This window comes from Ammospiza caudacuta, chromosome 2 (genome assembly GCF_027887145.1).
Source record: "Ammospiza caudacuta isolate bAmmCau1 chromosome 2, bAmmCau1.pri, whole genome shotgun sequence".
NCBI lineage: Eukaryota > Metazoa > Chordata > Aves > Passeriformes > Passerellidae > Ammospiza > Ammospiza caudacuta.
The window spans coordinates 93,027,773-93,050,846 of NC_080594.1; the positions used below are offsets into that span (position 1 = coordinate 93,027,773).

Below are 23,074 nucleotides of genomic sequence, written 5' to 3' on the forward strand. Positions count from 1 at the left end.
GGGGCATTAGCTCCAGTGAAATGTCTGTAATTCTCTCAGAACATGCTATGCAAATTCAAAGATATATCACATTTAAATACCTAAGTATGTTCTACATCATGATTTGAAGTTATATTTAGGCTTAATAGAATCTTGAAATTTGTTAGAAAATATAGTTCACCTACCAAGACTTCTGTTTGCATTTTCACGGCTTTAGAAAAGAGAATCATTTAGGCTGGCATCAGTTTCAATATCTTTATCACAGGACCCAAATTTCTAACAGTCCTGCTGAATTTCAACAGGAGTCTCTGAACTCTTGTTTTTAAGTTTACTAAAGCCTTGTCACAAAATTTACCTTCTTGGGCTATACATAAGTTGAAAGCTGTCAGAGGTTCTAACTGGTACTAAGTGGCAGCACATCAGCAACCACCATTAATTTGTTTTATACAAATACTTCTGGTTAGAGCTAGACAATTCAGTAACTTCATAAACTGAATAAAACTGCATATTCATGTTAAGAGGAAATAATATGGTATTATCATTTATATTCATTAAATATTTAGCTCTGTGGAATAGCAAATAATTCTTGAAACAGTTATTCTGATAGTGTAAGACATTATACAAGTGCAACTTTAAAAATAAGATCCAGAAACGTCCAACTTCTCACACCTTACAGTAACTCTGATCTACACATTGAATTTTAAATATTTCATCATTCTTAAACAACTGGAATTTTCACAATGCTTGCTGCAACACTTATCAGAATCTCTTTTTTTAAAATTCAAACAAACCAACCAAAAAAAAAGAGAAAGAGGAATGCAAAAGGCAAACTAAGAAAACAGGCTCTCCACTGATTTTAAGCAATCTCAGTAGGCTGCTCACTGTGTTCAGAGGAACAACTGCTATACAAACCTGCTGGAATACAAGACACTAGGCAGACCAGGCTACACAAGTACAGGAACACATACCCACAACAAGGGTAAGGGGGTATCGAGCTCAAGGACTTCTCTATCCATTTAATACTTTGTTTTATTGTTATTACACTGGAAGGCTGAAACATTTGGAGAAACATCCATTGCACACATTCTCAATATTTCACAATAAACTGAGGCTGAAATGGAAATTCAGAGGTATTGCACAGCAGTCCTGAACCACCAGTAAGTTCAGTCCCCATATCTACTCCAGAAATTGTCAGGACTTGTGCTTAAAGCCTTGGCACTGCACACCCTTCCCAGCCACCAACATTGCTATATTTATTCATTAGTTAAGAACAAAGCAAAGCAATTTTAGGCACCTTCAAATTTGTAATGCACCTTGTAAATACTTCACATTTTGTAAGGCAGTCAGAGAAATGAATTTGTGTACATCCTTAAAGTTACAAATAAAACAGTTCTTGGGAGGATTCTACCATAGTCTCTGCAGCAAATGTATCAGCAGATCCATCACTATCAAGAAAGGTTTTAATGAAAATAAAGTGGAGTCAGAGATCAATGTTAGAAACTCCACTAGAGCAAAGAATAGTTCAAAAACTTATGTACAGACAAAAATCCAATGCTTTGGTTTTAGCAGAATCAAGAGTAAGGAGATACAATTAAATATACCACTTCAATATGAAATGAGTAAAATGGAGTACTCCAAACAGATTACAACTATTAGCAAACTAACCTCCTCTATTCTACTTTCCACCTTCTGATCCCCATTTTCTTGAAGAGACCTGTGGGCAAGAAAAGAAAAAAATTAATCCACACCTAAGCAATAATTGCTCCACTGCACCTGCATCATATTAAAGCAGCATTCTCAAAGCACCTCAAGTTAGTATTTTTCAAAAACATAATTAGAACAAATTAAAGAGGATGGTCTAATTTCCATTGAAATCCATCAGTTCGGCAGAAAGTGAACCAAGCCCACAGGAAAAACCAGTACAAATAAAAATGACACTCATTTTACATAGAAAATTACCTGTATTTTAGAAAAGTGTCTAATTACTGGTGCAAATTTACTGTGCAAAGACCCAAAATGTCTCTTTGAGGGTCTCTGTTTACTGTATGCTTACACTTTTTCCCTTTGGCAAATGTATCCCACTTTGACTTTGAACTTTTCCAAACACATGGGAAAAACCCCCAACTGCACTAAAACACATCTTCAGTAACAGCCTGATGGGCAATACTGACTTCTCACACAAATGTTACTCATTGACATGAGGCCAAGGATGAAGTATGTTGTGGTAACTCATGAAAATAGAATACTGTCTAAAAAGATCAGTGTCTTGCACAAATCTGTGTGGTCTTATTTAGCATCTAATTGGGTAAAGTGTCTCACTTTTGAGTAAATTTTTACAAGTGTAGAATATGTATTTTTAAATTCTACCTCTTGTATCAAGGTTATGCAATTTTCCTAACATTTGTGTTACTATGTTTTTGGGTTTTTTTCAATTAAACCTTCTGAAAGGGGAATTATTTATCTCACAGTAGTTAAAGTTTTGGCATACTAGAGGAATCATGGGTATCCAACATAAAATGCAGTTCTTTCAAGTGAAAAACAGAGCTCCTTTACTTGGGACCTGAACTCATTACACCTAGAGAAACAGAAGATCCTTTGTTAAGCAGATATATATATATATATATATACACCACACTGCTAGAAGTTAAAGCAATGATTCCCTTCATAACCCTCTGTAAAACTCTCACTTTTTAAGAAAGTTAACTGCCTATTACTGAGCCAAAGACCTTACTGACCAGATTCATTTGTACCTCTAAAGAATACAGTAAATTCCAACAGTAAGACACACATTCCCTGAACCATCTGTTCAAACCAAGTTGTCATTTATTGCACTAGTGGCAATAAAAACCCTGAAGCTAATGTTGAATGGTTGTACTATGAGGAAGTGGTATTAAGCTATCCTGGAGGATTTTGAAAATGTTTACCCAAGTAACAGAAAATTACAAAAAACTATGCAAACAACTGTGGAACATAGTCTTTCCTCTCTTGTAAGTGAGGAAGGAAAATATGGAAATCCCCTCAGAATTTAAAAAGTTCCCCTCAAAAATAGTTCCTACTGTTTTTTACTCACAGTAAAATCCTGCAACTCACTCTGCAACCTAATTTTTCATGGGCATTTCCTCCTAATGAAGACAATCCTACTGGCTGAGGACCAACATCAGTCCCTCAGAAATAATTTTCACCCTCAACAGCTCTAAAAAGGACATCTCAAATAAGAATTCAGAGGCAGCCAGCGGCAGAATTTTTAAGAACAGCTTATCAGGAAATAAACCAGAATATCAGGATCCCACACCGACCTGTCCTCCTCAAACCCCTCTCTGAGGTTCTTGTCCTTTGTTAAGAAATGATCAGCTGCTCATGTAACAGCTGCTAAGCTGCCATAGTTCACTGGTCATGATAACACGGTAATCTAACTGATATCTCCATCTGCAACCCACAGCAGCCCAGCAGCTGTTTGCCTGACAGCTGAGCACTCTTTGCATCAAGGGTGGGAAACTCTGAGAGGAGCAGAGTGGACCACCTGTGATAGGAACAGATCCCAGGGTAAGCTGTCATGAGTGCATTAGAGCCTAGAGAAAATTCATTACTATTATTCTTATTTTGTCTCAATCTTTCCTTACTACGTGCTGCTAGAAGTGGCAACAGAAAACCAAAATCCTTTACTAGCAAAACAACATGGTAAAATATTCTGTCCTCTATACACAATGACTTTGCTGTAGGGAATAAGCTGTCGCCATATTCTCTTCTATTTCTTTTGCAGCTGTGTCTTCCCAGTGAATTTTCCTGCAGGACAAATTCACATGCAAGCAGAAATGTGGAAATCTGCATGTTCTGCATACATATTGTCTTTCTGTTTCTAAAGGAAAAAAATTCTAGAGGACAATGCAGGATTTTCTCCTTTTCAGCAGTTAAATAATCAGATTTTCTACCAATTAACTGTGGAGGAGGAAAAACTCTCCAAAGAACATTTCTGATTCTAGGTATAGAAATTTAATAATGGGAATCAGTGGAGAATGTGCTGCTCTTCAATATTTAAGCCGACATTATCACTGAGATACAGTCACATCTGTGCTAAGGAAAAGCAGAATCCAAGCCTATACAAACAGGTATGCCAACCAACTGGCCAAAATCAGAAGATGAATTTGTGCAAACAAAAGCAGATGAAGTGCCAGTAAAATTCCAGATGAGATCTATAGCAAATATACAATAATTTTGTATTTAAAAAAAAAATGGTATCAGCTTCTTAGCAACCACCCAAACAACAGCGTGAGCTGCTGTTTTTCTCTCTGCTTTATATATATTGATAGGAAAGTAAGTTAATTTTATTAAAGGTAAGGATAGTCAATACAAAAATTTTATACTTTACCTCATATTGACAAAGTTTCCCCATACAGCTGGAAAATAAGAAGAGAGAAAACATTACAATGTCATATAGCAGTACCTGAAGTAATTTTTTCCTATTATCATCAGAAGGAATTTAAGACAATATTATGTCAATCACAAACAAAGTTACATATACACCTCCCATACGTAAGTGTCTAGAACACAGTTTCAGAGTATGGGTGGAATTATGATGAGATTACATGTGACTGTAAAAAAATACACAGGAATTATTTAACCTGTAATTTGGGACTGCACACAGATTGGATGAATCAGAACACTCAACTTGTTTATTAAGGATACTGGAAAAAATGACAAGAGCAAGAAACCAGCCCTGTGGACCTGAACCACACAAATTGGAAACTGCAGAGTGACAAAAGACTGGCCACTACAGACTAGAGCTGAACCACTCCAAGGAGGTGCCTCAGGAGTCCTGCATTAAAGGTAGCAAGTGCTTGTATGCACATATAATTGTGTCTAAATACATATATAATGTGATGTAAACACATAAGACACCTAAGCAATATAACTTACAATGCCTCAGTAAGCAAACAAAACTCATTTATTACTGTTTGTATGGAAAAAGTTTTATAGAAAGATAAATCACCATATAAAAATCAAAGACCAAAAGATATAACTGGTCAGGGCTTAGGAGATTATAGGAAGACTATGAGAACACTGACTTTACTTTTAACTTTCAACTAGGAAACAGAATGCAGGTTAAAGTGAAAAAATTAGAAGCCATAAACCAGGCTACACTGACAAGGAACACTCGACAACTTTGCATCATCAAGATAAACAAGTTTAACGTGGAACAGTTATGTAAGGGATTTTGCAAAACAAGCAACACAAGAAATATACTCCAAACATCTCCAGAAAATCATTCTGGAGTTGCTCTTTAAGGGACAAGGCTCAAGCTAAGGACCAAATTACATTGGGTCTTAGGGAGTAGCCTATACACAGCATTACCATACATACAGAAAATTTCTAAAGTGTCCCCAGATTTTGTAAGCTGTAAAATATTTTGCCTGCCTTTAGGCTTTGCACATACATTTCCATCACTATTACTCAATGAGCTCATGGATAAGGTGTTACAGAAACAAAACAAAAAATACTGCTATAGTCACAGGCACCTTCCAGGCAGGAGAAATGAGACGTTCCCAGGAAGGAGGAGTGGGGAGGACACAAATAAGGATTCAGTAATGCAGTTGTTCTAGCCTTCAGGGGATGGGAAAGCTACTGAACTGTTTGTAAGTGCTGAGTGCTGCTAAGTAACTCACGAGTAACTCAAAGGAATCCATGACAGAATAAGAAATAAACTGTAGGAGGGCTCTGTGTTATCTGTGGTGATACCATAAAACCACCTGTCATCTTCTGGGGTAAAGATAGGGAAGCTTTATTATATTACAACAAATGACCCATAAAATCCAACAGAATTTTTAAATAACCTGGATTTTGTGTTAACTAGATAAAGTAAATTGAATGTGGTGAAAACGAAATACAGTGTCCAGCACAGTAAATTCAAGTTATTCACCCTCTGGCTAGGATTTTAGAATTATGTATGACAACACTAATGAAAAAACTACTTTTCTTTCAATGAGTGATGACAATCTGGCAGTAACAGGTACAGAATTCTTCAGTTAAACAGGACTGAGCTACACTTACACAGAATAATTTTTCTGGGCTACAGAAAACAATGTAAGTGGTTATGCAGTGGCAGGAAGCATCTGGCTTAGCTGGTGAAGTAGGAATTGACTGAAGGAAAAAAAAAAAGGAGTTGCCAGTTGCAACAAATACCACCCTCCCAGTTTTGTTGCAAAGACAGTGAAGCCACATTGCACACAAGGAACTGGCTTCCTAAAGAAAACATGTGACTTGTGTGTGCTCAGTGTGCACAGCAGGGAAGGGAAGCGCAGAAAGGCATTCACATCCTTGCAGAAACACTGTTTTTGATATCTCAGTTCTGTAGGAGAACATGACCTTGCATTAAACTTTTACAAATTGTATTGGGTACTGCTAAAAAAAAAATTTGCAAAAAAATTTGCAAAATTTATCACTCAGGAACTATCATACAGAGAGATATGAAGAACCCTGAAGTCTCTCATGTGTACAGAGATGTTGGAAAAACTCACTTCAACATACTCACTGCCTTCATAAAGGATTCTGAATGTGCAATTCTCAAAAGGACCTCTTTGGCTACTGGTGCTCTCATGGAGCTTACACCAAGGTTGAAGGGATCAGAGCTAACATTTTTGTACAAGAGTGGAAATAAGGTTTGGCTGTTTTTCTTCCAAATACAGAGCTGTTTATATAACGTGCTTACCCAGCAGCAGAACCAGAATCAAGCCTGGCTCACAGAGGATTTCCTTGCCCTAAAGGTCAAGTCAATGCTGGTTTGACACTCAGGCAAGAATCATGGAAACACAGAGGTAAGTAGGTCCAAATCCACAAGCAGAATGATGAAAATTATAAGCCTAAATTCAAGATGAAAATCCTTACAGGCATCACAAAACCACTTGACAGGCCCATCAAGTTCAGGCCCCAAAAGCTGCAAACACAGATGGTTAAAAAAATCTTCCACATCAGCAAGGTCACAAATTAGGCACTACACAAACCCAGCTTTCAAAAGCATGAGACTCCTAATGGACCAAATTTGAGCAAACACTAACACAACCCAGAGCTTCACTGTAAAAGCCAGTTTTAAAAATTCAAGTCTAAAGCCAAATCTTTTAAGCCAAAAGGTATTAATCCAGGATAATAGTCCTGTGCCAATTCTCAGACTGTAGAGATTTAACATCCTCACCCCCCACAGCCACACAGAACATACTCTGTGAAGAACTTCCAACTTATCCAACTAGAAGGCATTCATAAATATAGTCTTCCTGCCATCTACTGAAACTCTGTGCAAGAGAAGAATTCATCATTCACTGGAAGAAGCATGACTTGTATCCTAACAATTCAGACATTCACCTACAACAGAAGGAGACAGGGGTTCCACTTTCAAAGACGGATTGTAAACCTCACCCAATGACTGATTAAGGTCATGGTAAATTGGCATTAGGGAAGTGAGCAGAATATCTGAATTGTTGGAGCCTGGTTTAATGGGCTGTAGGAAGAGTAAAAATAGGACTGCACCTATTTGAGGTGTCTTTTTCCCCGTTGCATCCTTTTCACAAAAAAATAAATAATTTTTATTGCAGCATTTTTGCAAGGATTAATTGCAAGTACTATGAAGAGCAAAGTACATTAATCATTAATCATTCCCACAGACATTATACTTTAAAGTGAAGGCTTCCAGGGAAGGACTCAAGGATCATCTCTTGAGTAAAATGATGAAGAACTCTCTAAAATAGCCTGTTTTAAAAAAAGAAAAAGAAATAAAAGAAATAAAAGAAAAAAAAGGTTTCTTAATGCTGCAATCACGGTATTTTTATTAAAGAGGTATTTCCATTTATCTGACTAAACATTAATCACTCAAGGTTTGTAGAAAACTCAAACACTTTTTTGTTGCTTTCCCCAGCCACTGAGATTAAGCTGTAAGTACCCGGCAGGCACAGTCTTACAGTAAAATTGTTGTAGGTTTTCAAGACTTCTCAAACCTCCCTTAAAGGCAATTAGCCATATATGAGTAAAGAATTTGGTGTTGGTTTTGTTCCTACTGAATATATTTACATTCCTGAAAATTTAAAAGTTTGTTTAGTTTTTCTAGAGAAGCCGCATTCTGAAATGATGCTGAATGCAGAGGACTGGAATGACAGGGATACTGATAGCAAAGGAATAGTCCAGGAGCTATCCTTTGGATACAAACCAACCATGCCTACATTAAGAAAAAAAACAACAAAAAAAAAAACAACAACAAAAAAAATCACCCAAACAACAACAACAAACCAAAACAACAACAACAACAACAAAACCCCAAATCACAACAACACAAGATATAAAATATGTTAAATCACACTTGAAAAATACAACAGAAACCCCAAGTATTTGGCTAGGGTTTTGCTGAGCATCTACTATTAAATGGACACTTCAATATCACAGTCAGACTTTCTAACTCTAACCAGCTGCATTTCATAGCAAGCGTTCCCTTTCCAGGTCCTCCAAACACAGGAATTGGATGTATGTTTTCATCTGAATATTCTTTAAATTTGTCATCTTTGCAATAATACTTTTTGTACAGGTTTCTATCAAATACAGGTTACTACACCAAGAGAACCTTGTATGCCATCATTAACTCATCCATAACAGGCTGAGGAACCAGAAAACAACTCTGTCACAACCCAAAGGTGGGAAAAAACACAATCCTGAAAGAACCCTGTATCTTTATCCCTCCTTTCTGGGTCTCTTTAAATGACATTAAAATCAAGTCACAAACTACTACAGGCCCTCAACAGTAATATACACTCAATCTGAAATTATTAGTGACATCACTAGTTTCAGCATCACATACATTTTAAAACAGATATTTTAAAAATCAAAACCATGATGTCCATAGAGTACCAAAACAGATGCAATCTCTTTTAAAACCATATTCTTTCCCAATTGCTTTGTTGTTTGCATTTTCAGGACTGTTAAAGAAACTTCTATACAAACTTTTGTCTAAATAGATTTAGCTGAAAGCACAGAGATTTTTCCCTGTATCAGCCACCTTTCAACTTCTGCTCCACAAAATATAGAGATTACAAGATGATGTTTGTTACAAATAGATTTCACTATCAACAGAAACAGCATGCAGGAATAATATGAATTGATATAGTCATAATCAGAATTTTTAGAGCAAACTCGTATGCTCTGAACATCCAAAGTGAATTGCTTCAAACTTTCCATTTCAGAGAGATGCAACAGCATTCAAAAAAGGGTTTAGGTTTCTTTTTGGTTTTTTTTTTGCTTAAATCTGACTCTCAACAGTCACTCAGCAACTTCAGTCTCCTAGAAGAAATAAGGTTTTAGTTTCCAGACACAAACCTGACAAAAAGGGAGCACATGTAAAGGGAAATAATAAAATACTTCTTAATACAATTGCATTAAAGTTTTAATTTAATCATTGTACATATTTAATAACATAAATACAACAATTTTCTTTAGGAAACTATTATTTCCCACACAATATCTTGTGGCTAAACTGGAGAAATATGACTTTGATGGACTACTCAAGAGATGGCAGCTGGGTGGCTGCACCCAGGGCTCAGTGCCCAGAGGAGATCAGTAACAACTGGTGTCCATCAGAGGGGTGCCCTGGGACCAGTACTGCTCAGTATCTCCATTAAGGACACAGACACAGCACTGAGTGCATCCTCAGCAAGTCTGCAGATGAAGCTGTTAAGTGTATTGAGGGAAAGGATGCCATCCAGAGGGACAAGGACAAGCTTAAGTAATGGGCAAACATGAACCTCATAGAGTGCAAGGTCCTGCACCTGGGTTGGAGCAATCACCAGTACCAGTACAGACTGGGTTACAAGAGGACTGTCAAGCAGGTCCTGGGGGTACTAGTAGAAAATTTGGACATGGAATGGCAATGTGCACTTTCAGCTCAGAAAACAAATCAAAAACACTGGGCAGCACCAAAAGAAGTGTGGTCACCCTGTCAACTGAGGTGATCCTTCCTCTCTACTCCACTCTCATGAGAGACCACTGGCATACAGCTCTAGGGCTCCCAGGACAAGAAACACATTGACTTGTCAGAGAGGGTCCAGAGGAGGGTCACAAAACATGGTCAGAGGAATAGAACACCTCTCTTACCAGGACTGTCTGAGAGAGCTGGCTAGAAAAGCCTGGAGAAGAAAAGGCTCTGAAGAGACCTTACTGTGGCTTTACTTAAAGGGGGCTTACAAGAACAATGAAGAAAAACTTTCTAGCAAGGCCTGTAGTGAGAGGACCCCTAAGAGGCAATGGTGTTAGCCTGAAAGACAGTAGGTTTAAGTAAGATGCAAGGAAGCAATTCTTTACTATGGAAGTGCCAAGCCTGAACAGGTTGCCCAGAAAAGTTGTGGATGGCCCACACCTGTAAACAACATGAGGTTGGACAGGGCTCTAAGCAACCTGTTCTACTAAAAGATGTAGAACATTCCCCCTGGGAAGTGGGGGGCTGGATTAGATGATCTTTAAAAGTCTCATCCAATGCAAACCATTTTATGATTTGGCCAATATATTTCAAATCACCTTTTATAGTCTTGATTCCATAAGAATAAAAAAACCGTCTCAGCTGTAGCCCATGTGTAATTCCAGCAGTATGTCAATTTGCTTTAGAAAATTATTTTACTGATGAGAGTATTTTGCAATATTAGTGGAGACAACAACATACGATTACTAATCATAACTTTGTATTGAGAAATGTCACTTTCCTGAGTGAAGTTTATGATTATGCCTTTGGGGAAAGTACAACAACTTGAATATTTAAAAAGATTTTTAAAAAATACCCCTCTGGTAAGTCTACACAGATCTCTGTATGGCAAATAGTTCTTGTTGCATCTCCTGAACTGATGCCTTGCTCAACAGTACAAGATTTCCTGCCCCAAATCAAAGACAGCAGATAAGAACTTTTCCCACATGAGAAGTATCACAGACACAACCACACAGGGCTTGCTAAGGGAAAGATGCTCTCTCTGTATCTTGGACAGCATTACTGCAGCTCTATGTCAACCCTTCAGCTAGTCATCAACTAGCAAAACAAAGGCAACACAATCACCAGGAAATTTCTCCACTCTCTTAAGAACAAATGCTTAAACCTTGGCAAGCCCATACTCTCACACAGCTGTGAGATATAACATTATGCAAATTTTTCTTCTTTACAAGAGTTAATGGAGATTCATACTGCATGGGAAGGTAGCCAAGGGTACTTTTTCTTCCATATCAATTAGCATCATCACTTTATAGCTGAATTTTGTTCTTAGTTTTCCAGATGGAAAATTCTCTTGAAATTTTCTATTAAGTTTTTTTTCCAGTTCTCTGTTCTTAGTCCTTCCTGCCTTGTACCTTCAGCATATCATTCTTACCACTGCTCCTCCACTGACCCATCTGGTGATAGCTAAGATTGATTTCAGTAGACTCACAGAATGTCCCAATGGTCAGCACTGTAACAAACAAATTCACTTTTCCCAGCTAACTTCACAAACCCCTTGAGGTAAATTGATGCCATAACCCCCACCTCTCCTTCTCTCCAGTCCATAAATGAGATGCTGAAAACTACCAGTTTCATCCAAACTCTGCTTGGTCAACTAACCTTAGAAAATAAGAGACAAGCAATATAAATGTCAGAGAAATATTCCCCTTTGCAAAAAAAGAGGGTAAAGAAGGTGGAAGCTCTAGGAGTGTTCATCCTTGAGTGGAATGATGACAGGGCTGTCTCCTGCACATGGAGCAGAAGAGACAAATACTAAGTGCAGGGAAAAAGATTAAAGACAAATATTAAAAGGAGATAAGAGAGGAATAAGAGAGGATAAGAGAGAGATCAATTTTTCCAGGATGTAAAAAATTGTTTTAAAACATCATGGCTAGCAAGGCATACTCAGAGTCCATCTATTCCTGACAAACAACTGAAGCATGAACAAATTTTCATAAGCTACAGGAGTACAGCTAGTTGCAAGCCTGATGAGCAGGGAAGTGGAAGCTCTTACAACAGTGAGCTTATCTGCATAAACCCACAAACGAAAGGCAACTTGGTGAATGTGAACCCAGCCAGTAAGCCTGATGTCCTGCACAACCATTTTGAACCCTTCCATGGCCAATCAGTCCTGACATCTAGTTAAAAATGGCTGGGGAAGGAAGATTTATGATGCTGAATAACATTGAGACAGCCTGAAGCAATAGGGCAGGACCAACTTGATAACTGCTCTTCTACTATGAAAAGTGGAAGTAAAAGTTTATCAAAACAAAACATTAAGTAACATTTGAACATATGCAAGACAAGCAGCATGCAAGGGGCTGGTGAGATTTAAACTGAAAAGCTCACTCACACCTCGATATTTTGAGAAGAGAACATTGCATTCTTCCTAGTGATGAAAATCTGACAAAAATAAATGGCTAATCCTATAAAACAAAGGATAACAACCATGGAAACTAACAATGCTGTGAAAAGTCAGACCACTATACTACAGGATGTACTTCCCTCACATTATTTTGACATTTCATTTTTAAGTTGTTCTAATAGCTCTGCTATATCTTATCTTACAAAGGAAATGAGGTCTTAAGCTTGGGTCTCATGACAGCACCCTACTATTCCATTTTCCCCTTGGAAAAGGAACAAGGCAACTGATATACTTCCTGAGAACCATTTGATCTACAAATGAGTAAAGAGAACTGTTCTACTTTACCAAAATAGAGCTCTTAACTTTTTCATTAAGAACATGCATTAAGAACTGCCCTGTCATACATCAGCCGATTATTTACAGTAGCATCAAGATTAGACCAAACCATGCAGATTGATGAGCTCTGGTCTTTAAATCCTGACTACAAGATTCTAAGTGTATTTCCAACAACTTAAATAGGTTCTGATTCTGCAAAGACAGTACCACTGAGGCATAGTTGCATGTCCATATAAAGCTGAATATACTCTTAAAACTTCCAAGGGAGTGAGTTGAAGGTGTCTATGTATTGACATCCCAACACACAAATGGGGTTTTTAAAAACATAACACTCTCAGCCTGCAAGCCTGCATATAAGTTATTCATATTGTGGGGACACTGAAGTTTTTTAACATTATTGATTTAATTCACTGCTCTTTTATGATCTGTCTACATTTCTCATTACAGAGAAACAAAAATCAATTAAACCCACTTCACTTCTATAATCACCTCATGTTCTGAAGCTGTGGTTTCACAACAGCTTCAAGATGATGTAAGTGGAGCTCATGACTGAAAGAATTTGTTGAGTCCACCTCCACACTCCCCTCCACCCCACTCTGGTTAGCATTAGCACTCCTGCACTATTCTGCTGGGGGTTAAATGAGAGGCAAGTTGGAGCAGAAGTTTTTTTCCCTTTAAAAAAGGGCAATGCAAACTCAACCTCAGGGCAAGGCTTTCCACTATATGTAGCAGAGTATACTCATGCAATGTTCACAGAAGAAGACAGCGCTGAAGGTGAGTCAACTAAGTTAATTATGAAGAGTATCAATAAAAAATTGACTAGCAGTCTGACATACTACAGAGTGATTCAGACAGCTTGCTAGCTGCACCATCTCCAAATTCATCACCTGGGCAGTGGGGAACATCATCACCCCTTTCACCCAGGGCCTACAGAAAAGGTAAAGGTAAATTTTAAACTTTATTCCCTTCCTTTTTCCAGGACACAGTTGCTTAAGTCACAACAGCTTTTAATTGCCTTCTACATAGAAATGTTCCTTTTGGATTCTATTTTTATACATACAAACCATGAATAGCACAATGTTTCAAGCGAATGATTTTTTAAAACTAATATAAATTAGACTTACAGAAATGAGGCATCAAATACTACCTTAATTCAAATCCAAAGTAAGGATCTTTCTGGCTCTAAGCACTACTAGGGAACCAAGTGAAATCCATAAAGGAGTTCTAGGGGTTTTATAACATGACTCTTAACAGTGTATATCATGTCATGATGCTACCTCAACCAAAGTAAACAGGACTCCTTCAGAGACAGGCTGCTAACTGCAGACCTGCAAAGCATGTGATGGCAACCCTGCCAGCAGCACTGCCAGCTTCTTTCCCATTCCACCACTGTGCACCACCTCCTCCAGCTGGGCCCAAACAGCTGCTGAATACCCACATCGTCAAACTGCTGTAACACAAAGGGGTGACCTCAGTCCAGACCAGTTCCTTCATCTGGGGCACAACAAAGACATTTCAATCATTGTATAGATGGGGAGCAGAGATACTGAAACAGCCCAGCCATCCACCACTGTGTGAGACTACCAAGAGAGCCACTCAATGACTCCTGAGAGTGAAATAGCTCACAGCCTTTCAACTGCATGCAAAAAGTTATTTCTCTAGTTTGCAAACTCGCACAGAGAGTTCTTCAGGCACCTTTGTAACCAATTTGCATTCAAAGGCAAACGATTTCTATGAAATACAACATTTTTCTAAATTATATTCCCAAAACATTTGCTCAGGCTTTCACACACAGGCTGACAAAATGGCACTATTTAAAAAGTCTTACCCTCTAGTTCAGAAAAAAATAATATCCTTGCCAACTATTCCATTCCCTGTAAAATGGAATGCTGCAAGTCTGTAAGTCTGAATGCCCATGCCCTAATACTGAATGGAAATTCATGGAAAGGAGGCACACAGCCTAAAAACACTTAGTCATTTGGAGAGTACTTCAGAAAGAAGGAATGTAAGAAGTGCCAGCACATACACCTACACCAGCTGCTCAGTTTTCTCAGATTCTCTGCTATTTCAGTCAGGCATTATCTGACTGCAAGCAGAGCGTAGTGATGATTCAGTAACATTGTGAGGAGTACCCTTTTAGGGTAGGTGAATGGGATCATAAATAATTACTCCTGAGAAAAGCAAACAAAAAAATATTCTCTAGAATCTGATAGAGCTGTGGCATCTGCTACCATACCATACTGTGCAGCTGACACCTAAGGATTCCACAACTTTTGATCTCTAGTCAAAAGATGGGAAAGCACAGCATATTAGATTTGCAAAAAACATGTTCCCATCAGACACCAACTTATTGCCTTTTCAAGCCACTTTTTTGCCACACTGACCTGCAGTCCCTCTCCTCCTGCACTTTTTTTCTGAATCCCAAAAAACCAAGCAGTCAGAAGGCTTCTCCTTAGGGCTTTTACTTACAAGTTAGAAACTAAACACCAATTACTGTCCAGAGAATATAATCAATAGCTAGGTCCTAATGACCACGTCATCTGCCACTCAAATCCAGTTTTCACAGCAGCCTATTAACTTTCGTTTTGAAAACTATCACTCTTAGCAAAACGTGTAAGCCCTTCAAAATAAGAACTGACATTAAGCTGTCAGGATGCAAGGGACTTGAAGTCATTTGGACAAACTGTCCTGAAAGTCAGAGCTGAAACACAACTTCAGTGGTAACAGAGGTACCTAAATAGTGAGGTCCAGTAAAGACCATAACATATGGCAATGAAGGGAATTGCTGTGTTTCTGTGGTAGGAAACACCACTCCTCTAACAAAATTACTTGTGCTCTACCTCTCCACCTTCCCAAACCCGAAGGAAGGATCTGAAATGTGATCACACTCAGCCCCAAAGCTAGCTCACCTATACCTGCGTGCCTTCAAGAGAATGGCTTGCTCCCTACCTGAACTGACAAGGTATCGCGCTGTCCGCATAGAATCTACCCGAGTCTGAAAACAAAACCGGCTAAAACAAAATAAATTAAAATTGCAAGAGAAGAAACAAGAGAGCGGGAAGAGAGCTGACAGGACAGCGTTTTAAATCCATTTTAAATCTATCTGACTCACTGCTGGTAAGTGAAGTCATAAACATCCCCGACACTGGCTATTCTAAGATTTTCTAAAGTACCTCTGTGCCTCTTCCCCGGCTCTCAAGACTCCAGCTACGCGCTGAGTTAATAAACAAACATTTATTTAGCCCCCAAAGGACTTGGGAGGATTTTACAAAAATCAGACACGAGGCCTACCCTGGAAAAACTTCCCTGAGGGCTGCTCACCGCTACCAGGTGGCGATCGGGGCGGACAAAGCGCGGTCTGAGGGCAGGAGCGGCTGCGGAAACACTCGCGGAGCCGCGTCCCGCCCGCACCGGTGCCCGCAAGCCCTCGGGACGGGGCAGGGGAGCGCCGGCTGCCGGGGGAGACCGGCAGGGCCACAGGCAGGAAAGTTCCGGCAGGGCAGGAGCCCCGAGCCCCGCGCCCGGAGCCTCCCGCGGGGAGCCCCTGCCCCGCCGGGCCGGAGCAGCCGCGCTGCGGCGCGCCCGCAACCGGGCAGCGCAACGGGGCGCGGGAGGTGCCGCCGCCACATCTTCCTCGTCCCCTTCCTCCTCCTCTTCCTCCTCTCCCGCACGGCGGGCGGAGGGCACGGGGGGCGCCGTGCCAGCGGGCAATGAATGGCCGTGCCAGACCCGCCCCCACCCCCGCTCACTCACAGGCGACGTAGGCGACGAAGGCGAGCCCCATGAGCAGCTTCATCCTCCTGCGGTTGATGGCGGTCAGCAGGCGCAGCAGCGGCCCCTTGCTCACCATGCCCCGCGGCAGCGGCACGCAGAGCGCCGGGCACGGCCGCGGCCACCCACGGCTCCGCTCGGCCCCGCTCCGCCCGCCCCGGAACCGCCCGCGCAGGCGCGGCGGCGGCAGCGCGCGCCCGCTCCCCCGCCCGCCCCTTCCCTCCCGGGCCACGGACGCGGCCGGAGCGGTGGCGGCGCATGCGCGTGGCCCGCGCTTCCCTCATGACACGCGGTTCGGTTTCGCGGCCGCGGGTTCCCTGCGGGGTGCCCGGGAAATGGAGTGCGCCCGGTCTTTCAGGGCCCTTCAGTGCCGGACGGGCTTGGTCACTTGTCGCCTGCCACTGTGGAGGTCCTTGGAAAGTGACCTGCTGGAATGAGCAGGCAGGCGTGGACACACATACACAGCACGTGTGGCGCTGGCACCTTCGGTACCTGGTGCTTTGAAAGCGGTGTTTGCGTCGTCCTCAATGTGCTTTCCGTATCTGCATTGTAAGGACAACCACCTGGATGCAATTTTTCAGAATCACAGAATAGTCTTAAGTTGGAAAGGACCCGCAAAGATAATGAAGTCCAATTCTTGACCCTGCAAAGGACACCCCCAATAATTAAATCATGTGTATGAGAGCATTATCCAGATGCTTCTGCCAGGCTAGGTGCTGTAACCACTTCCCTGGGGAGCCTTGTCCCAATGCCTGACCACCCTCTGGGTGAAAAAGCCAGATACCCAGCCTGAACCTCCCCTGCCATAACTTCAGGCCATTCCCTCAGGTCCTGTTGTTGGCTGCCAGAGAAGGGGCATCAGTGCGTGCCCCTCCACCATGTGAGAAGCTGTAGACTGTGATGACGTCCCCCCTCAAGGTGCAGTAGGATGATGCTGTTTGAACACGGAGGCTGGATCAGATGAACTGCTCTGGTGCCTTCCAATCTTGCCCTTTCCGTGATTCTGTAAATGAAAAATGTGAGGATTTCCCCCTTCTCCCCCACATCTCTGCCAGCTTGTAGTTTATGACTTTACCCCTGTTCAGGATAACAAGATTGCAGTTGGTTTAAAATCAATTACATTTTTATTGCAGCTTCTATCTCAAGTCCTAGTGGCCTGTTGCAAACTGCAGATTGGTATTTGCCTGGAGGGGTAGGTGCCTTCTTCATGTGTCAAAACATGTTCTCCTGCCAGCAACTACACTTAATCTGAAGAGAAATCTCTCTCCACAACCTGACCTTCCCCTTGAGTAGTGTGGCCTCCACACACTTTGTACGGGATATTCTTTCTCACACTTGCCTCCCACGGGAGAGGACTGCAAGAGCAAATGTTCTTGAAATAAATTCTTCTTTTCAGTATAGAAATGCAGCTTGTTTACAGCAAGAAACTATGACCTCAGTCAAACAGAGGCTCACACAGTTAACAAGCGTTAACTCCTTATTACAAGGAGTAAAGTCAGTGAAACAAATGTGGGAGAGTCAGAAGGGTAAGTGCAGTGAGGTGCTGTGCAGAGTGATTAAGAATATCCCCCTCTGTGAGACCCATGGAAGAAAAGGGACTTTTTCAGGAAGCCTTAAGAATTGAGATTTCCTAACCCTGGGCTCTGATTATAAGGCCACTCCTTTCCTCTTGATTTTTGTTTCCTTTGATTTGTCTTTGCTATTTCTAACTTGTGAGTTCATTCCGCTGCTTCCGGCTACATGGAGTAAGGGCAATAACAGATCATCATTTAAAACATGACCTAGCTCCAAATTCATCTTGTGTAGTAATCTCTCAAAAAGTAGCAGAATTTTATACCAGCAGTAAATTTGGCCATCAAAAATCTACAGCTGAACAGTGCTACATGAAAGCTAGAGAATATTACAGGACATATTCATATGCACAGTACAAAATCCACAAGCCTTTAGGGGTGCCCCAGGTGCTTTTAACAGTTGCCCTGCCCTAAGCTGGGCTGCTCAGTGTGTGACTCAAATCATGCTGCCTCTGTAAAGCACCTTGCTTGGCACCTCGCTCAGTCTTCGTGCCAGTTGTGCTGCAGAAGCATGTTCAGACAGGCTGCAATCTGTGAGGATGGGAAAAGGAGAGCAAAGGAGCAGGATGCATTATGGAATTTCATGGTGGAGGAGACTTGAACTCTGCAGGAGGCAGGCTGGCCATGCTCTCTGCAGGGCCAGCTGTTTGTCATGCGTGACATTAGGGCCAGCTGTGTCTGTGTCACTCTGCAAATGAGACAGAATGTGTCTAACTTAACTGCAGGGGGGGGGTGACTGTAAGTCTGTCCCATCTCAGCTGTAACTGTCCACATGTACCTTGTAAGGACTATAAATTTTCCAGACCCACGATGGCCAACAGCAGGCCAACAGCCAACTTATTTCAGGATACAGCTGGTCACATTCACAACCTTGTGCCGAGGACTGGCACCAGTAGCAGAGGTTCTGGTATGTAGTGGCTGCTAAATGTGCCAAGACAGGGATGATAGTTTTGAGTGCTGAGTCTTAATGTGCTATAAATCAGGCAGTATGCATCCATCTGCCTTTGGGTTGTTATTTTGGTCAGGCTGATCACATGACATCAGCTAATGGCAGTCTTCACTGAGATGGTTTGCAGGCAGTACACCCTGTCTCCCACATTGCAGTTTTCAACTTTAGTTCTCAAAGTGCTTTATGAGAGCATTTTGATTTTTTTTTTGTTCACTAAATCATGGCCTGTAACATAGCCTGTAACATAATGGGGGATTTTGAATGATGGGATTTTTAAATAACTTTTGATAATGATTAAAAATGTGTGTGCAGGTATATCTACCTGAACAACCAGTATGAGTTAAGAATTCACAGCACCCTTGCAATGTACTTTTCCTTGACACCAGATCAAAACTATGCAAGTGCCCAGCTGTTGTTCCAGAATTGGGGAAAAAAAACCCACAAAACCAACTGCTACAATTTGTAGAATTTTCACATGATGCTGCATGCAAGAGACTCTTATGCCATGTGGAAATACCTGGAAAATGTTTGCTTTCTGTCCCACTCATGTTTCTGCAAGAGATGATGTTTCACAGTATGATGTGGGAGACATAAGTGGACCCTGGGCGCTGAGACCTGAGCAGAGAGAATTGCTATGTACAAGATAACAAAAAGAGTTATAAAGTACTGAAGAAAATGCAAGCATAAAATCAAGCCATTACCAGCACTCTACTTTCATCTTTTATAACTTTGGTCTCTTAAGTTAGAAAGCTCAGTGTAGCCGAGGAAGTAACACAGAGTTGCCCAGCTACTTGTATGCTTCCTCACCATTCAGCTGCATCCTAGTGATGCTTACCTGGGAGGAATTGTTCTGGTATTGTTATCCTCCTCTAAAAACAGATGATTCTGTGGAGTTGCACTGTTGTATTGCACAGGTACACTGACCCAGATGTATAAAGCCCAAGACAATCTTGAAGAACTAATGGCATTCATGCATGAACATATTGTAAAACGATTTAAAAGAAAAAAAATAAAGATTGGAATGTGATTATTTGTCTTGGTCTGTTCTACTTTTAACAACAGCTCATAGCAGGAAAGGGAACTCAGACAAAAATGAGTTAAAACTTGCAGTGTTTCTCTTCAGGAAAAGTTAGAATTTTGAGGGTTTGTGGTTTTTACAAAGGCTAATAAAAAGAGAACATGCAGTTCTGGGAAGAGAGTTTATTCTTTTCTATTAACATCTCTGAAGGAAAAGAAAACTGCTAAGTGCTTCAGACAGTTATTATTTATTATCTGGAGGGTAACAAACCATTTCAAAAACAATTGGATCATAACAGTTCTGAGCAGAATTGAGACAATCCCAGCCATTGAAAACATACAAATTAAGAGACAGATCATCCAGTGAATGCAAGCAAAAAAGTGTCAAAACATAATATGAAAATGACTACTTATATGTGGATTTGCAGAAATTATGTGAATCATTTAATGATTTAGACAGTTATTTCCAAAGAATAAACTTATAACATCTGAGGCAATAATTGTATTTCAGACTACAGTGAGGTCTATCTATTTTGTTAAGCAGTTTTGTTCATGTGGGAGTATCCCCAGTATTTCATTTTGAAAAATTTAAGGCTCTTTTTTTTACACCAAGTGTATAGAAACCCGAGAGACAACACTCAAAAAAGTTGCTTCAGGCTTCAGGCTTTAAATTGATATACTGACTCAATTGAAAAAAAAAAATTAAACAACATTCCTAAATTGATTTGTAGCATTACTTAAGCTAGTAATGTAGCAAGTACATAAAGTACTTGTTCTTCATGATGCATTTTCCCCCTGAGTTAACTGAAAGCAGCCATGTACATTTTCAAAGTTGGAAAAAGATTTTAAGGTGCTTTATCTTTTCTGAAAGTGCAGAAGGCCACATGCGAGATCCCTTGGTAATTGGGTCAGAATGAAATAGCAGATATAGTGCTAAATTAGTGATAATAAAAACTTTTGAGCAGATAAAACCACTGTTCCTCAAAGTTCTTTTATCATACATCAAAGAAGCTAGTTTATTAGGCTGGGTCAGCAAGTTACTCATTCACTGCTGTTTTACATTTCATAATTTCCCAAGCCCTTTGGATCTTTTTAATTGGTATTGCTCTACCCTAGAGCACTTTGGAAGTAATGCCTTCGAGTGCATCCATTTTGGGCTGTATTTAATCCAGAGCAAGATGGAATTAGTACTGAAGAGGCCCATGCCTTCCTCTGATGATATACAGCAGTCAAATCTGCATGCCTCTGTTTACTTTTATATCACTGGCCCAGAAAGTGAACAAAAATAAATATACCCTGGGTGGGCTAGGGATGTATATGCATGTACTTTGCATGTGGCATAGTGACTGAGGACTGCTCCTTGTTAAGAAAAGCCGCTTGGGTTTTATGCTGGAAGTCTGTGCTGGCCACTATAGCACTAGTAAGAGGAAGCCCTTTTACTTGCAGTAGTACTAGCTGGATGGGACTTTACCTGTGTTAGTCATGTGCTTCATAAAAAGTCTGCCTCTCCTTTCCTCTTTCAAAGCTCAGGCAGATGACTTTCAAGCCACTTTAGTGGAAGTGCTTCTATGTTACAGCAATGTGAGGATTGTCATCTTAATTGGGAATAAGGAGCTGATGCTAAGTAACTGAAGGAGCAGGACTGCAACATGCTGGAGAATATATCTACTCTGCAGTCTAGATATTGGTGTTCTCTCCTCTGAGGCAAGGAAAGTCTTACTGCTGTTCAATTTCTTTCGGGCTGTCAGTGAAGTAGAAAGCAAATACGGTCATTAAAGGTGTTCAAGAACTTATACAGTTGAATTTATAGAAAGACATTATTGAGAAGTGTCTGTATCACAGTGCAGTTGAATTGCATTTGGAGTGCAAACATTCCAAAACTGCTCGTTTATGTTATTACTCTTTCGTGAATTTTTCTAGCTGTAGTGTCAGAGAAGTTAGATGGATGACAGAGAGGACATGTACACGCAAACATTTCTGTAAATGTAGCACAGAAGCATTATTAAGTTTATGAAGTCCTTAGCTATGACAGCCCATGACCTTATGAAGAGGGATCTAGGACAGCTGCAAAGAGAAGAGCATCATGTATCATGTATCATCTGAGTGAGTGATGGGGCGAAGTGTACCCTGAGCATATTTGCAGGTGACACCAAACTGGGAGAAGAGGCTGATATGCCAGAGGGCTGTGCTGACATCTAGACAAACCTTGCCAGGCTGGAGAAATGGGCTTAGAGGAACCTCTCAAAATTCAACAAGGAAAAGCACAAAGCGCTGCACATTGGGAGGAAGAGCCCCAGGCAGCAGTACAGGCTGGGGGACAACAGCTGGAGGTTCTGGTAGACACCAAATTGAACATGAACTAGCCATATGTCCAAATAGGAAGAAGGATAATGGTATCTTGGGCTGCATTAAAAGGTATCCTGGGAGCAGATGAAGGGAAGTGAGCTTTACCCTCTACTCAGCACTGGTGAGGCCACACCTGGAGTGTTGGGTCCAGTTCTGGGCTTCCCAGTACAAAATGTACATGGATATACTGGAGAGAGCACAGTAAATGGCTCCTAAGGTGATTAATGGTCTGGAGCATCTCTCATATTAAGAAAAGCTCAAAGAGCTGGGACTTCTCAGCCTAGAGAAGAGAAGGCTCAGGAGGGATCTCATCCATGTGTACAAATAACTGAAGGGAGAGTCCGAGGAGGATGGAGCCCGGCACTTTTCAGTGGTGCCCAGTGACAAAACCAGAGACAGTGGGCACAAAGTGAAACACTTTGGTTCCCTATGAAATCAATAAACATGTTTGTACTGTGAGAGTGACTGAGCACTGGCACAGGTTACTAAGGATGCTGTGAAATATCCATTCCTGGAGATACTCAAAAGCCATCTGAACAGGAACTAGGCAACTGGCTTTGGGTAGCCCTGCTTGAGCAAGAGGATTGGACTAAATCACCTCCACAAGTGTCTGCCAACCTAAAACATTTTGTGATTTGATGTTTACAAAGCAAACAAAAGCACAGATCCACATATTTTATTTAGATGTGTGCTTTTGTTCTTTTCCAGGATACAGCTGAATAGATACAAAACCAGACAAGTGCCTACCTTGGTATAAACTA

At 40.8% G+C, this 23,074-nt stretch overlaps 1 protein-coding gene across 1 annotated transcript in view; it reads right to left on the reverse strand.

The window, feature by feature from the left end:
- UXS1 (UDP-glucuronate decarboxylase 1) overlaps nucleotides 1-16,576 on the reverse strand; it is a 55,873-nt gene extending 39,297 nt beyond the window's left edge. Inside the window, exons 1-3 of the mRNA XM_058824868.1 lie at nucleotides 16,413-16,576; nucleotides 4,346-4,373; nucleotides 1,645-1,693 (exon numbers count right to left, since the gene is read on the reverse strand). Of these exons, the coding sequence (XP_058680851.1) occupies nucleotides 1,645-1,693; nucleotides 4,346-4,373; nucleotides 16,413-16,509 (174 nt within the window). The 5' untranslated portion in view covers nucleotides 16,510-16,576. The remainder of the gene's footprint in view (nucleotides 1-1,644; nucleotides 1,694-4,345; nucleotides 4,374-16,412) is intronic.
- Between the last annotated feature and the right edge of the window lie 6,498 nt (nucleotides 16,577-23,074).